This window comes from Trichomycterus rosablanca, chromosome 19, assembly GCF_030014385.1.
Source record: "Trichomycterus rosablanca isolate fTriRos1 chromosome 19, fTriRos1.hap1, whole genome shotgun sequence".
Classification (NCBI taxonomy): Eukaryota; Metazoa; Chordata; class Actinopteri; order Siluriformes; family Trichomycteridae; genus Trichomycterus; species Trichomycterus rosablanca.
Window position 1 is genome coordinate 21,494,264 of NC_086006.1, and position 17,685 is coordinate 21,511,948.

Genomic DNA, 17,685 nt, shown 5'->3' on the forward strand with positions numbered 1-17,685 from the left:
CAGACACGCCGAGTTAGAGGTGCTGTCTGGCCTTTTCTTTTCTTTTATTTCTTTTCTTTTATGGATACGCTCGCCATATTCCTCCAGCGTTGTTAGCGCTGCGTTTTCTGGCCCCGGGTGAGAGAGCGAGTGAGCGGTGCTGATTTTAAAAGGCGTTCGTTTCTGCTCCGCGCGCTGGTGAACTGCACGCGACCTCCTCTACATGGCCGCGCTGTTCCCCAACACGTCGCCTCTCTAGGCTGGGAAAGGGAACGCGGCTGCTTCTCAGTTTTCGGTGTTATTCGGTGTTAATTGAACCCTGCCAGCCAGGCTTCCAGTTTGCAAGACACTTGGAGAGCGTGGTGGCGGAGGAGCGACGGAACACGGCCGGAGCAGCGGGATTTGATGAACCGTTTCCACATTTCCATTAGCAATGACATCCTGCAGGGCAAACATGTTGCCTATCGGATTGTTCTTCATTCTACTCACTCTCATTGTTGAGAATATCGTCCCTACTGGAGCTATTGAAGGTAAGAAATGGCTGTATTGTGTAGACCTAACATGCATTTGCATTGTTTGGAAGATTGTTTTCTTGAAATGTCTGGACACCTAATTTATTCTACAGTACTGATTGCACAGAGCTGCACAAGCCTGGTGGATGCATGAAAAATGGTAATTTTACTGAATCCTGGCTGCCTGATGTGTTGGCCTTGTTCTAGTATCATGCAATTTATCAAATCAAATTTTTATTAATCATATTTTCATTCAGAAGACCCTTGATGCGACAAAGGGTTTACAGTATTTTGATGCTGCAAGAAAGGAAATGCATTTATTTGCAGTACAGTACAGTTCCCAGTATGAGTGTGTTAAATAATCGTGATCATTTTTGTTTTGTTATAGGTACACCCCCCACCGAGCACCAAATAAAATAGATCGCCATCATTATGGCTTCCATGTAGCGGATTGAAGCAAAGCTTCTTGCTATTCTGTAGCTATTTCCATCCGACCAGTCTGCATTGTTACCTTGTTTATAGGCCTATCACAATTGCATAATCGACCAATCGCAGTTATATTTGCTTAATCGTGACTATTCGAGATGATCACAATGTTTTCAACTCGTACATTTTCATGCATTGACAAACAACAGGTTTAATATGTATATTACTAATCAAACAACTGCTTTGGTTATTCATATTGCTGGTCAAGGTGTGATGAACTGTATGTTATTATATCTTATATACCTTTATATTTGCAGGAATTCTTGTTGTGTTACTGCTTGCTTCATATTGTTGGTCACATTGACTCTTGAGTAATGGTTATTCTTCATAAGCTTTCTATTTATGTAATTACAGCACTAAATTATACACATAGCCTATTTATATTTACTAACCAGATTCACCCTGGTCAGTCATTGTGGGTTGAACTGCATCTGGAAGGACTTGGGAACAATGCAATGTTCCAATCCATGACAGAAAATGTAAAGACAATCCACCTAATGCATGTTTTTTGGGGATTTGGAAGGAAGACAGAGTACCTGGAGAGAATCTGTACAGAAATGGAAAGAACATGCAAGTCCATGTTCTCAGGATCAATGTTGCAGTGTAATACCAACTCTGAGTTGATTACGATTACTTGTGAGGTTTCCTGCTAATGTTTACAGTAGGGAATTTCTGGATTGTATAATTTAAACGAAGTGTTCTTATGTTGATTGCTATAATCAAACGACTGCTTTGTTTTTGTATATTGTCGTGTTACCACTTGCTTCATATCGTTGATCACCTTGAGTCTTAAGTAATGGTTATTCTTCATGAGCTGTGTATGTGATTACAGCACTATATAACATACTTAACCTATCTATTTTTACTAACCAGATCATCCTGGTAAAAGTTTACCAGTTTTTTTGGTTTAACTGCATCTACAATGTGCCAAACCATGACAGTTCAACAGAGGGAAATTTAAATACAGTGCACCTAATGCATGTTTTGGGAATTTGAAAGTAAAACAGAGTACCAGACATGGAAAGAACGTACAAATCCATGTCCTCAGGATCTATGTTGCAGTGTAATTCCAACTCTTAAGTTGATTACCTTAACCACTACGCTACAACTGCCCAACTGCCACAACTGGATATTTGCAGTAATTTTTGTTGTTGCCACTTGCTTCATCTCGTTGGTCACCTTGAGTCTTATAACATACTTGGCCTATTTATATTTACTGACCAGATTCATCCTGGTCAGAGTCATTGTGGGTTTAACTGCATCTGGAAGAACTTGGGAACAATGCAAGAATAAAGTCCATTGCAGTGCAACAGATGGAAATGTGGAGAAAACAATGCACCTAATGCATGTTTTGGGATTTGGAAGGAAAGAGAATCTTCCACCATGTGGAAGTGGCTGCTTTAAATGATCCCTAGGTGTGAGGGAGAGACTGAATGGGTGTAATCTGCATAAATGAGGCTGATATTGTGTAGAATTAAATAATTTTGAGTATATTGATTAGATTAATCAGTATGCTGTAGCTGTCCTGGTTGATTTACTGGTTCATTAGTTGGTTCATTGGTTTTATTGGTTTATCGGTAACACGTATGCATATATAGCATGTGTAGTCTTCTGTTCTATGGGTGGCACGGTGACTTAGTGGGTAGCACTGTCGCCTCACAACAAGAAGGTCCTGGGTTCGATCCCCAGGTGGGGCGGAGTGCGGAGTTTGCATGTTCTCCCCGTGTCCGCGTGGGTTTCCTCCGGGTGCTCCGGTTTCCTCCCACAGTCCAAAAACATGCCACCAGGCTAATTGGAAACACTGAATTGTCCTATAGGTACCTAGCCGCTAGATGCACAAATCAGTGCATTGTAGTGCCGGTCCCAAGCCCGGATAAAGTAGGGAGGGTTGTGTCAGGAAGGGCATCCGGCGTAAAAACTGTGCCAAATCGATGCGCGGATCATGATCCGCCGAGAGCCGACCCCGCAACCGAACGGGATAAAAGGCAGAGGAAAGGAAGTCTCCTGTTCTATACTCATTAACAAATATATTGCCAAATCTAATTAACATCAATAATATGAAGCTCAAGCTTTAATTAAGTCATTAGTCGACAGTCAGGCGATAACCAAAATCATACATCATTAACTGATTACTAAACAATGTGATGAGGAGAACATGACAATGTAGAACAGTAAGAGGAACATAAAACATGAGCAGAACCAGTTCAGCATTCTGAATGTATTTTTTTTATACAGTCGATAGCGAATTATCTAGTACAAGTGCCAATCAAACATGCTAATCAAATGCCAGATCAGCATTTACTTGTTTTATTTATGTAGTTATATACCAGGTAGAATTTTGACTCTAGTGGTTACAAGGTGAATTGCAGCAGCAGTATTTTTTAAAACTCCAGAACCAGTTGTTTTAGCAGGTGATAGCAAGGGAGTCTGTCATGTTTATGTTTGTGAGCCGTAAAGTTTGTGGAAGAGTGAAGGACTCCTGCGCTGTGGCTAGAACATGGCGAGCAGTGGCAATGTAAACAAACCAGGCTCTCAGTTTTATGATATGTTCACTTTGATTAAATTGTTTCAACTGTTCTGATCCACTGTAGATATTAATTTGCAAAAACACAAATGATTCAATATTCACGTGTCTAATTTATTTTAAGGTTATTCTATATTCTATTCAAAATCTGGGGTTCCAGTGTTCGATTCGTAGCAGTACTATCAGCTGATTGGGTGTCTGCATAGACATGATTGGCTAATGTCTGAGAAACTTGGGGGGGGGGGGTCAGTGCACTCTTAGTGCGCTCTCAGTGCTGGTCCTAAGCCCAGATAGAACTAGGAAATTGCATCAGGAAAGGCATCAGACCCCTAAATACAGCACTGCCATTTTCTAGCTTTTTCGAAGTCGAAGGCAGTAATCTCCCAACTCATGCATTTGCTGAGTCATCACCTGGCTCGGGGTATCACCTGCCACTGATGGGTTCCCACACACAACCATACCCTGCCAAGTGTTACTCTATGCTTTATGTGACTTCCCTCACTCGTACCAGTGCTCAGGCCAGTCCCAGAGATCACGTATTACAGCGGCAACAATAAAGAGCCCTATCCTACCTCCCCTCCTTCAGACTCACCCATAATCGCTGGTACCACTGAGATTCGAACTTGTAAGCTCAAATAGTGGTGATATAATAGTGTATTAGACAGCCGTGCCACCCAAGTGCTCGATCTTATTTTTAGACCGTGCCACTCACTAATGCTTAAACTGTGATGTTTACATCTACATCCAGATGTGATGCAAAACGTGCCTAGTACTTTGAGTTATCACTTGGCTCCCTTTCCTCCAGTAGATGGATTGGCTATTCTGAATAGTCCCTTGGTGTTGGTAGATGGTTGAGTGTGTGGTGACCTGCACTGGGCTGGAACTGTACCTGGGGTGTATTCTGACTTTGTGCCAAGTGTTTTTTTCAGGTTACACCAGACCCACTGTGGTCCTGACCCAGTTTAAAACAATATCACATGATGTTAATGTTAAATGGTAGTAGATGTAGTGTATTTTAACTTTTTTATTGATATTTGGGTCATGACTAACCAAGAATCACTAGAGAAATGTTGCGAATGTGAACCCGTTGTGCGTTTTAGCCAAAAAGCTTCAATTCTGTCCTGTGACGTACATAAATTATGCATATTTAATTTAGTCCAAGCCTTGATGCTGACCCACAAACATTATGCAGATACCCATCTTTCAGGATCAATTTACTTTGCAGCTATAGAATACTTTGAGGTATTTTAAGTAGTTTATTGACCTTTTTTGTGTTTATTCAGATGCGTATAATTATGCGAGTATCTAATGACAGACAGTTTTCAGTAAATACAGGGGAAGGATGATAAACACAAGATTTCTCATGTTTACTGGCTTATCACGGCTGATCAAAGCCTCTCTCTCTAGTGCTCTCTGTTCTTCCACTGATTGCAAAACAAGTCAAATGAAAATGATACTTTTATGTTTTACCTCTGCTTATGCTGGTCATGGATGGTCTCAACATATAAAGACAAGATAAAATACAAAGACAGAAACATAATACCTGTCTTGTCATTAAATTACACGTGTGTTAAACATGGCGTTAAATGAATACATATCTTGGTCATGGTCGCAGTTGGTCCGGTTTCAATTGAATTACTGGGTGCAGTGCGGTAACTCGCCCTAAACAGGGTGCTATTCCATTGTGGGGCCTCAGCCATCCCCACTCTCAGACAATCTAGTCTAGTCTGTATGTAGATGCCCAACAGCAGAATATGAAACCTTACTTTTGACCTTCAACACCAGACTTTGTGTGTGATTTGGGATTTTTTGAGACTCTGGTGCCAGGGATTGGATTTAGTCTGATCTGGTAATGTGATTACCAATTTGATTCTTTCATGGTAAACTGTAATTGTTGGTTCTTATAGAATTGTAGTGGGGTCGTGCTTTTGCTGTCTTTCTGCATTACTGTATTATAATTATAGTAGATTTGGGTATGTGGGGGAGGTTGTGATACAGACAGAAGAGAGCAAAGTAACTAATGAGTTATGGTAAATTGACATTATTAAGGTAGGAATACTCTGGACAGTATGCTGATTAGGGCTTTGGTCACCCCTCCCCCATATGTAGATGCCTGAACAGTCGATAGCACTGCTGAGATTCTAACTTGCGTCTCATTTTTTGGCATCCAGACTCTTCATTGTACTTCTTTTGTCGCTTGCACCACCAAGCAAAGCCACAGACTATCACACTACCAGTGGTGGGTTCCCACACACACAGCCATAGCATACAGAGTGTTGGATAATGCTTCATATGCCTCCTCTCACTCGTACCAGTGCTCAGGCCAGTTCCAAAGATTGCATATGGCAGCAGAAACAAGAAACCCCATCCCACCCCCCCTCCTCCAGACACACTCACAGTAGGTAGCACCGCTGAGATTCGAACTAAATAGTGGTGAGACATCATATTAGGCCACCGTGCCACCCGAAGGCTCGATCTTATTTTTAAATAATGCCACTCACTAATCCTTAAACTGTAATGTTTACATCGGCATCCAGATGTGATCCAAATAGTGCTTTGATTCTGTTCTTTTTTCCTTCTTGTTCGTGCTGTCAGATGCTCTTCTGTCTGTTTGGCAAACACATGATTAAGGGCTTGTCAAAGAACGCAGGAAGTTAGAACGCCTGACGGTAGGGCTGTCGCGGTGAAAGAATTTCCCCTTGCGATATTCAGCCCGTCTCAATATCGCGGTATGCGGTAATATCGCCATTTTTTGTTTGTTTTTGAAAATTACTTAATTGATCTGGATTTTAGAGCTATATAAACAAGCTTTACTGTTAGGCTATGATTCGGTATATTATTGCTTTATAATGACAAAGATGAGACAGCTTTAAGACCAATGAAATGCGTGTTTATTGTTAAATACAGAACAGAGCAGGGATGCGCGTCTTTTCTCTATTAAAAAAAGGTTTAAATTTAGCTTCTAGCCTAGGCTAGATATACACTGTGAAATGAAAAAAAAGTGTTTAGGCTAAAAACGCACATCTAATCAAAATATGGTAAAAAAAAAGAATAGAATAAAGTCTGTAAGACCTTAAATCTGCGTTATCATGCGCGCTAGAAGAACCAACAAGTTCACCTGATGTGGTTCCAGAGAGGATCTGAGTGGGGTAGCGATGTTCCCGACGTTACCGATGTTGCACTAATACACAGAGCAGAGCAAATCTAGCCCGGTTATCGCGCCACTATTGACTATCTATTTAGTAGCTATAATTAACATAATATATACTACATTTTAAGTTATTATTCGTTTCAATAAATTTTTATTCAACGAAAAAATACATTTAAATCATTCCAGCAAGCGAGCAAGAGAATATTTGCAGGCTGCAATGCCATATTAACCGTCATTAAGTGTTTTAGTACGCCAAGGCTGTTTAAATATAGTCTAAATTACAAGTATTTATTGAGTGTGAACTCAATTTAAGGAGAGAAGGAAGAAAGAAAAAACGTGAATATCGCGGTGATGCGGTTGCTTGGCATGCCCTGCGGTTGGCTGGTCTATATCGCGATATTTCAAAATTGCGGTTAGCGTGACAGCCCTACCTGACGGCACCTCTGGATTGACTAAAGACCCACACTGAATCAACATCACATTAAACAATGGGCACAATTTATCAAATCCCCAAATTTCGTCTGTACTGTCACTTCAGGGATTCTTCTTGTAAAGGCTTTCCATGTATTTAACATTTTCTTGGCCCAGTTTCTCTTAAGCGTTTAGCATTTTGTTGCATTGTTCCAACTATCAGCTTTTTATATTTAAAATTCACATTCGAAATTTGAAAATCTTTTCCAGTGACTCAAATCTTCATGCTACAACATTTTCAGAAGTGCAATCCTCACAGAGTTCTTTATTGTGGTCTGACTGCGAATCAGAAGGCTGAATCCTCTGACGCGGCCAAGTTCAGACCAGCAGGTCGTTACTGAAGTCCTGCCTCCCAACACTCCAACCACAAATGGACAAAATGCTCCAGCACCTTCAGGTGGCCAAGTTCACAACAGATGATAAGGAAGGCTGAAGTCAAGCTACTTTCCAGAAAGAGAGCATGCAGGCTCTCCTTAAGTACTAGATAGTGGTAGCTTAGTGGATAGAGCTTTGGGCTATCAGTCGGAAGATTGTCAGTTTGAGCAAGGTCCTTAACCTTGTCTGCTTCAGGGGTGCTTTACAACGGCTGACCCTGGTATATGTGGAAAAATAATTTCATTGTATTGTACATATGTATACACTGATCAGCCATAATATTAAAACCACCTCCTTGTTTCTACACTCACTGTTCATTTTATCAGCCCCACTTACCATATAGAAGCACTTTGTAGTTCTACAATTACTGACTGTAGTCTGTCTGTTTCTCTACATACCTCTATAGCTGCTTTCACCCTGTTCTTCAATGGTTAGGACCACCACAGAGCAGGTATTATTTAGGTGGTGGATCATTCTCAGCACTGCAGTGACACTGACATGGTGGTGGTGTGTTAGTGTGTGTTGTGCTGGTATGAGTGGATCAGACACAGCAGCACTGCTGGAGTTTTTAAATACCGTGTCCACTCACTGTCCACTCTATTAGACACTCCTACCTAGTTGGTTCACCTTGTAGATGTAAAGTCAGAGACGATCGCTCATCTATTGCTGCTGTTTGAGTTGGTCATCTTTGAGATCTTCATCAGTGGTCACAGGACGCTTCCCACGGGGCGCTGTTGGCTGGATATTTTTTGGCTGGTGGACTATTCTCAGTCCAACAGGGACAGTGAGGTATTTAAAAACTCCATTAGCGCTGCTGTGTCTGATCCACTCATACCAGCACAACACACACTAACAGACCACCACCATGTCAGTGTCACTGCAGTGCCGAGAATGACCCACCACCCAAATAATACCTGCTCTGTAGTGGTCCTGTGAGAGTCCTGACCATTGAAGAACAGCATGAAAGGGGGCTTACAAAGCATGCAGAGAAACTACAGTCAGTAATTGTAGAACGACATAGTGCTTCTATATCGAGCTGATAACATGGACAGTGAGTGTAGAAACAAGGAGGTGGTTTTAATGTTATGGCTGATCGGTGTATGCGGCTAATAAAAGCATTCTTCATTTTCTTAGAAATGAACTGTAGGCCTCAGTTATGATGATCGGTTCTGATCAAACTGGTGAAACTTATTTCAGAAATATTGGCCATTTCTGTTTAACATGTTTCTTGGATGCTCAGGACAATTTCTTCCCAAAAGATGCTGAATAATATAAAGACGATCAGATTCTCATGTCTCAGGTCTGTGCTGTTGATTCAGTGCATGTATGATGATTGATTGCTGCAGATGATTCAGCATTTTTGAACCTGCGCACACTAAAGAAGGGTTTTTTTTAAACCACTGTTTGGATGTAGGCCAGTGCTGACTGTAAAACCCACATCTAGGGTAGGGATGCACCGATCCAACTTTTTCAGTTCCGATACCGATCCGATACATATACTTTGCATATCGGCCGATACCCGATACCGATCCGATACCATTGTTGAATTAATAAACCGTATACTTTATTATGTGGGAAAGACTTAAGGCATCAGGATTGACTTAAACATTACTAAGTTTGCAAAACAAAATATAATTAACACAGATGTAAATGTACTGAACTGCTATTTATTTGTCAATAAAATAATTAACAGGCATCTTAATATTTCAGTGTTATTTTCACTCCACGAGTGAGCATCCGACGCTGCCTTGGTGACCAAAGCAATCCCAGCATTCATTGCAGAAAAATAAACATAGCTGAAAGGGGCGGAGAAACGAATGGAGTTATTATCAAACGTAAATAAAATATTACTGATTTTTAACTTGTATAAACTTACACTTTTATTTGCAAGTTCGAGCTTGTCAGGAAATGTAACGGTTATCGGTACATGAAGGGAAATGTTATATTGACGTTAGCGTTAGTAGTAGTAGTAGCAGTAGTAGCTTAAATAACTTTTTCAAATAAACTTATCCGTAAATATTTAGTGCAAACAGTAATTCAAAATAAAATATAGCAGCTAAACATGAGTAATAAACATGTTGCCATCGAACTTGTTAGCATGGCAAGCGTGAAATACCTCCATGCAGCTGACTCTTTGGCTCGCTCCATGTTGCTCTTTTTGTTTGTGTTATACGCCATACGTCAGCAGCGCGTCCTGTATGGGCTTAGCATGCGTCGCAAACGAACTAAAGTGAACGTATCGGACCCATGGATCGGCCTGATTATCCGATATCCGATCCATCTCATTTTGGTAATATCGGGAGAGATATCCGATCTTCATATCGGATTGGTGCATCCCTAATCTAGGGCAGAGGTGGGCAATTCATTTTGCAAGGGGCCACATGAGAAACTGGGACTGCTGTGGAGGCCTGAAACAATAGGCTGATTTTGTGTCTTTAAAAGTCTGTAAATTGTAGAGTTTTGATGAGCTGTTATTGGTATGGATAGATGTTACAATCAGGCAATGAAAATGAGAAGCAGGGGGAGTAAAAGCATCAACATTTTCACAAATTGTGCAGGTTTTTAAATTCACTGTACACAAAGTGCTATTGTTATTTAGTTTAAAGTCTAATTACCTCATTTACTGTTTTTTGGTTCTTTGTTCTTGTCGGATATTCTTTTTAGATATCATTTACATTATCACAAAGCTGAATGTGTAAAACTTTATATAAAGATCTATCTATCTATCTATCTATCTATCTATCTATCTATCTATCTATCTATCTATCTATCTATCTATCTATCTATCTATCTATCTATCTCTATCTATCTATCTATCTATCTATCTATCTATCTATCTATCTATCTATCTATCTATCTATCTACCTACCTACCTACCTACCTATCTATCTATCTATCTATCTATCTATCTTTATATCTATCTATCTATCTATCTATCTATCTATCTATCTATCTATCTATCTATCTATCTATCTACCTACCTACCTACCTACCTACCTACCTACCTACCTACCTACCTACCTACCTACCTTTCTATCTATCTATCTATCTATCTATCTATCTATCTATCTATCTATCTATCTATCTATCTATCTATCTACCTACCTACCTACCTACCTACCTACCTACCTACCTACCTACCTACCTACCTACCTATCTATCTATCTCTGATTTCTATTGATCTATCTGTCATACAATGGCCAGGTGTCTTCCTAAGGGCACGTATAAAGCACTTGTTTTAAATACTGTAGTCAACACCTAGTAGTATTACGGTAGTATTATCTTTTTTTTTTACCAAAAAAAGTTGTTCATTAGATGTTTTGAACTTATGACCCATGGACCATGTTGGTGCGGCCCACTCTTCTATGCTATAGGCCTGTTATTCCTGTAGTTTAAGGCACATGTGCCGCCCACGAGACCTTCTTTCGGTCACTGTTGTGGCCCCTTGTGGCTCAGTTTATTTAAAGCTTGAGATACTCTGATTCCTGGCTGCTTCTGACCCTGATTTAGTTTCAGCTTGTTGATGTTACTATTTGAAAAGAGCTCTGGATCTCAGTCTGAACTTCTTTTTTACTTTCCATCCTGTCAAAAAAGGACAAATCTGTGTCCCATAGGAGGGAAAAGATCAGATAATCTGGGCTGCCTTTACATGCAGTTGGAACCGGGTTCCTAAGTTGTGTATGATGGGGGGCGGGGTGTCATTTTTCTCAGTGTAGTCTCTACAGAGCTGCAGACTAGCATCTGACATCGATACCTCTTTGGCCTGCTAGAGGTGAAGACTCCGAGCCATATAACATATGGAGCAACACACTATACTCTCTGTCCAACATACACCACTAGTGCAGATGCCTTGTCCAGTCAGTAAACATTGAATTTGCCACAGCAATAAAGAACCCTGTCATATCCCTCCCTCAAGCACGGTGGTGGGCTAACATTACACCTCTTTGCCACCCGAGCCCCATGGTAAAGCCAGAGCAAGAAATAATGGCGTATCGTTATTCGTTTAGTTCAGATTTTTCAGCCACACCCATTGCTAATGGGAGCTTCATAAAAGAATTATTTGACAAGTTTGGTGTGGTGGGTTGAATTGGAACGTTGTTTTTTTGTGTCCTGTGGAAAGACTTCCTTAAAGAGTGTAGGTGGTTGTTTTCAAGGGCCGGTTCCAACTCCTTAATGCTCATGATTATAAAATCGGACGTCCAACAAGGTCAGGTGTCCACATATTTTTGCTCATACAGCACACATCGGTTTGATTCCTACCAGTCCCGTCTCAGAAGTGACCCATGATGTTTGGATTAATAACCCGAGGAAATAACAAAAGGCAGCGAGCAGCTCACGGAGAAATGTGAACCAGATGCTCGTACCTTGACCGTAAGGTCTTTTGCTTCGAGGGAGACTGCAGCGCTACGTTTGTTTATGTAGCCGCGTGGGGCCGGTGCCACACGTACGATATCATTATGGCATTTGAAAGCAGGAACCCGAGCCGCCACCCCTCAGAGGTCCGTGCTCTCGCTGTCTCGTCTCTCTGGAGGATTAGTGTAGAGGATGTGCTCCTCTGTCAGCCTGGCTCCATGTTCACGTACCACCAACGAAAGGATGTTTTCCACTGGACGCCGGGCGTGCTCTAATTGCAGTTTACTGCTTGCGGCTCACTGTTTACTCCGTTCGAGCCGGAGCCGAAAAAGGCGGGGGTGGGGGGTACTTGGAGCTTGCTGCACGGTGTTCAACACAGGAAGGTGGGTGTTGCTGATGTCAATGTGGCTGCGCCTGGCAACAAATGCCTTTTTCCCATTGCACAGTGAAACATACCAGGGTACAGTATGTTTTTAAATCTGTGACCCATCATTTAGCTTAGTTTCCATTGCCAAGTGACCCGTACTGCACTTAAGTAGCCGTGCTATATTCGGTTACCCTTCTTGGCTAGGCAACAAGCGTAACGAATCAGGTTGCTAATTGGTCAAATGCAGTTGGCGGAGAATGACCGCTGGAGTGGGACAACACGCCTGCTGTGTTCAAAACCCAACTGCAGCCGATTTGTAAAGTTATTGCACTTCAGCGGTGTGCGCATTAGCCCTCGGCGTCCGGTGGAGAATGCCGTTCAGCAAACTCCTCCTATTGGTGCTCGTGTACCAGGTTCTGAACACACCGGTGTGGGCCAAACTTCAATCTGTAATAACCAATAAATTCATGCGATGAACGTTTATAGCTCGCCGGTTAGCTCACGCTATAGAGCAGGGATTTTTATTGTGACCCAGACAACACACACAATGCATCAAAACAAAACACAAAATGAAATATGCTTAACTGATAAAAATGGGGGCAATCTGATCCCACTGTGGTTTACAAGATGTAAAGTAAAGCCTCCACAAAAGGGCGTTTGTGTACAAGTTCATTTTGTGTTTACGTGGCTGTTAAAATTAGTTTATTTAATTATCATTATTTTTTATTTTTTAACCTTGCTATAGGACGTCAGCTAAGCAGTGACTTCGCCCCTTGACGCCTGAATCGCTCATCGTCCCGTGTTCACACTAGAAGCGTCATCATCATCTGTGGGCGTTTCTTTACAATGGTTTAACTCACACCAAGCAAAAAAAATGAAATCCATTGCAGTACAGAGTAATGTACCGGCTAGTATCTACAGATCGTATAGAACAAACAACAAACAATCCCAGCCAGTTTTTACCACAAGTTAGACACGTTCATGCTAAAAATGAAAAATCCTGGACTATAAGTTTCATCCCTGCGTAGTCCATCACTAACTGTGCAGCATACATGACAAGAAAACTGTGTTTGTTTTTTGCGCTTGCTGCCGTCTGTTTGCGTAAAGTAGGAACTCTTATCTAGGAACCAAAAACTGAGCGTACTGTTTCACAGGGGTGCGTGTAATATAATGGGTGTACCGCTGTGCTCATTTCTTAACTTCCGTAAAGTTTTTGTGTCGCTGACTCCGCCCACTTCATGTAGCTAATGTTTGCTCTGCCTCCTGTTGCTGGAAATCACCAGCTCTACCTGAACACGAATGACAGCCGGTCACTTTGTCGTGTTGCTTTGCTGCCGGTCTGAACGTAGAGTCGGATCGAATCCCACCTCAGGCATTTGGATCGTAAAGGGCAGCCATAGGTCAGTGGTTAACTTTTACATTTGTCGCAATTAACGGACGCTTTTATCCAAAGCGACTTACAATTATGACTGAATACAGTTTGAGCAAATGGGAGTTAAGGACCAACAGTTGCAACTTGGCGGTAGTGAGGCTTGAACCTGCAACCTTATGAATACTGCTCCAGTAAGATACTGCTAAGGTACTGGGCTGGTAACTGGACGTTTGCTGGTCCTAGCTCCACTGTTAAACAGGGATCTTAAACCTCACTTGCTTGGATAAAAGCGTCTGCTAAATGTCGTAAATATAAATGTTTATTTACGTGTTGATCATTAGAATAGTTGGCAGCTCGAGTTCCTCTTATTGACCGGGCTATTCCTTTGATCTGTCCCACATTAAGTGTGAAGCTCACCACTCAAACGTAACAACCACTTCAGACGTAAGCTTTGTATCCCACGCCAACACGTGAGAGCTGAATCTGGCTCTGCACTTCGCCTTTGTTCTATTTCCATCTGACTTCCTGTGTGAACTCTTTACCTGAGACCAGGGTTTAATGACCATTGTTTAATGACTGTGGTGGTCACTGTAGTTCTGGTTTTGGTTTGTCCCAGGTCTTTATTCACAGTACCACATCCAACTCTTTCCAAAACACAACAATGCTGTGGAGAATCTCAGCTGAATAGCATCAAGTAGTTCATTTACCAAAATACATTTACATTACAATTAAGACTGAATACTGTGTAAGCAGTTGAGGGTTAAGGGCCTTGCTCAGGGGCCTAACAGTGGTAATTTGACTAGACTTAGTACCTTAACCACTGAGCTCCCACTGCCCTACCACAGAATATTTGCATAATCGCCATTAACTTGTCGCGCATCTTATTTTCAAACCACGGGGATTACTATAGATTCGACTGCCTTCTGGGAAGGTTTTTCCACAAGAGTTTGGAATGCACCTGTGGGAATTTGGATCATCAGGCATCAGGCATTATGTTGGAGTTTATCTCAAAAGTGCTCAGTGGGGTGGAGGTCAGACCTCTGTGCAGGCGTTCTACACTAAACTCCTCAGACCATGTGACTTCCAAACTGTTGCCACAAATTTGGAGGCATTTGGAGGCACAGCGACTTTTGAGACAATTAAGGATGGATATAATTCAAGCAGCAGAGGTTAAAGTACCCTGCTCAGGGGCCCAACAGTGGCGACTTGGCAAAACGGACCGCTGCACTACCTAAGCGCCCAGTTCTATTCCAGACTAGATCTAGATGTAATATAAATCTAGTCATATATGCCTGTATGGACCAATCCCATAACAGCTTTGCTGGAGGCATTCAAGTTTTCCCGCTTTGTAGTTAGATTCCAAACTTTTCAGTTCCGAGCGTAATTGAACGCTGCATAGCCGTTTAGCAGTGGTTAATAGCATGTGTGGCTAGTCCGTGACCGTAATTGCGCATCATTTTCAGCTAAAAGACGAGCAGCGTAAGACAGAAAGCAGGTGTGTTCTGGCCATCGTTATTCTCTCCAACCGTTTCATGTGCCGCCTGTCTGGGCTGCTTCGCCAGCTGCGGAACTTTCTGGAGAAGTCTCCTTTTTTCACAGCTTGGCGTTTGATCTGTGGTTATAAGTCCAGGGTCGGACCCCCCACGGTGATGCCGTAAACACCAGCATGGCGTATTTGTTTTTCGGTTCAGTTTTCAGCGAATCACTCAGTCGTTCTTTTACTTATTTACTTCTCAAACTCTGTAATTTTCAGTGCCAGCGAGCAAGAAGGACCGTTATAACAGACGGGACGGGATGAGAGAATGGATTCTGCTAGAAAATGAATAGCTTCATGCTATAAATCAAGGTCACATGAAAGAATGAGTTGGATAAACATTTATGACAAGTGCAAATAAGCTTCGCTGAAGGGCGTGTCCGAAACCAGCACTGGTTTCTGATCGGCTGGATTATAAAGCCAGAAGCCGTTCTGTTATAGGACACTGCGAGGCCACACATCTGTGCGACATTCAGCAGAAGTGCCCCCTATTTCGGGGCCCATGGCATGCTTTGATCCTCTCCTAATGAGCCACTGGAACTTGGCGGACTGTTGGAAAATCCGGGCCTCATTAATGCCAATAATGACTATTTTAGCGTTAGCAGGCTAAAAGACAAAACATCCAGTTGGAACATCCAGTGGCTGGAAATGTAGAGCTGATGTTTAAAAGCTCTGTGACTCTGTGATGCACCAGTATGAGAATTTTGAGGTAAAACTGATGATTTTTGAATATAGAAATGTTTAATCGTAGGTAAACACACGAATGTACAATAAAAATATGAAGTACGTAAACATTCTTGCCCTAACCCCTACAAGTGATCACTCTAAAGGATAAGAAGGTTAAGAACCCCAGCTCTTTTTTCCCCTATTTTATTCATGCATTTTCTCCCAATTTAGCGTCATCAATTTGTCTTCCGCTGCTGAGGGATCCCTGATTGCAGTCGAGGTGGGTGTATTGCTGCTCACGCCTCCTCCGACCCGTACGCAGCCCTTAGCGGAACCCTTTTTCACTTTTTCTTAATCAGGGTCCTTACACAGCGTTTGAAGACCCCACCCACATAGTCCGGTCATCCCACCCTAGCAGAAATGCGTCTTCTGCAGGCACTGCCAATTATGCCCGTTAGATGGCGCCCAGTTGACCGGTTTCAACGCCGAGTTTCGAACCGAGGAATCTGACCACCTGGGTGCTGAGAACCCCAGCTCTAGGCCCCCTGTATTTAAGAAAAACAATCCAGGATACACAGGTCTACAATTAACAATAAGAAGTAAGACAATTTTTTGCCCTAACCCCTACAAAGTGAGCACTCTAAAGCAGGAGTTCTCAACCTTTTTTCTCTTAACCACCCACCCCCTTATTTAAAAAAAAAAAAAAATCCAGGACCCCCTTGATACAGATTATAATATTTGTAGGCTTTGTGAGGATGATTATGGGAAATTCACTGAATGATTTTGGTTGTTGTATTGGGGTTTACTTTAGGGGAACTGGTGCTGAGCTTCCTCACCTGAGTCTGTTTCGGCGGGACCTGCAACAACAACCGAATCAGAATCAGTTGTAGTCGCCATCTGTTGACCTTTGCTCTGTTGAGGTGGACAAATCAAATGTTTCCATTATCTATAGGACTGGTATCGGCATATGAGAGATCTGATGCAATGTACTTGCAACAGGACCCCCCTCTAGGCTTCCTGAGGCCCTCTGGTGGGCCACGACCCCCTGTTGAGAATCACCGCTCTCCTGTTGAGGACTTGTTTGCAAGGGCTAATAAAATTACCCATTTGGAAGGTTGGATGGGGTCTCTTCCTGCTGCATCCTTGATGTGCGATGTCAAGGGGGGGTGCATGGAGCTTAGTGTGTCTCTTCTATACCGGTGATAAGAAGTTTTCACAGATTGGACATGTCCCAGAGGGGGCGTGTGGTGATCCGGCTCTTCTTGATCTGATCAGGGGTTGCGCAAATGTGTGTGGTGTGGTGATCCGGCTCTTCCGGCGTGTGGCGATCCGGCTCTTCTGGATCTGTTCAGAAGTTGCGCAAATGGGAATTGAAAATGACTAAATTAAAAGAATCCCCCCTGGTATTTTCCCCCTTTTTATTTTACATGGGTCTGACATGCATACTCTCAGCAGAATGCAGTCATGTAAGCTTTTTGGTTCAAAGACCCGTGAGTAGGACACTGAGAGATCATTTTGAAATTTGACTTGAGTGGCCTAATTACAGCCCTGCCTTCTTCTGGCAGCATCGGTCGGCGGGCAGACGGGCAGACATTCCTGATTATTAGGAGGAGTGGAGGTTGAGACGAGTGCTTCCTGATGAGCTCTAGTCCTCCAGCACTGCTCTTCCTGCCAGTTCCTGCCCCTTTGTAAACGTCTGGACCTTAACCCAGCTGTCCTGCATCAGGACCACGTCTGACTCTCAAACACAAACCCAAACCTTTGATCCTCCTCAGTCGATCAATCCTGAGCTCCTCTGTATAAAGAACCCAGATCTTGTGTAGCAGGCCTGTTGTGGAGAAACTTCTTGCATGTTAATCTTTTATAGTCATTTACATGCCAGGCCAGACTGGAGC

At 42.4% G+C, this 17,685-nt stretch overlaps 1 protein-coding gene across 1 annotated transcript in view; it reads left to right on the forward strand.

Annotated features, from left to right (window-relative positions):
* lrp1ab (low density lipoprotein receptor-related protein 1Ab) overlaps positions 1-17,685 on the forward strand; it is a 146,247-nt gene continuing 128,562 nt past the window's right edge. The window contains exon 1 of the mRNA XM_063016137.1: positions 1-509. Within this exon, the coding sequence (XP_062872207.1) occupies positions 413-509 (97 nt within the window). The 5' untranslated portion in view covers positions 1-412. The remainder of the gene's footprint in view (positions 510-17,685) is intronic.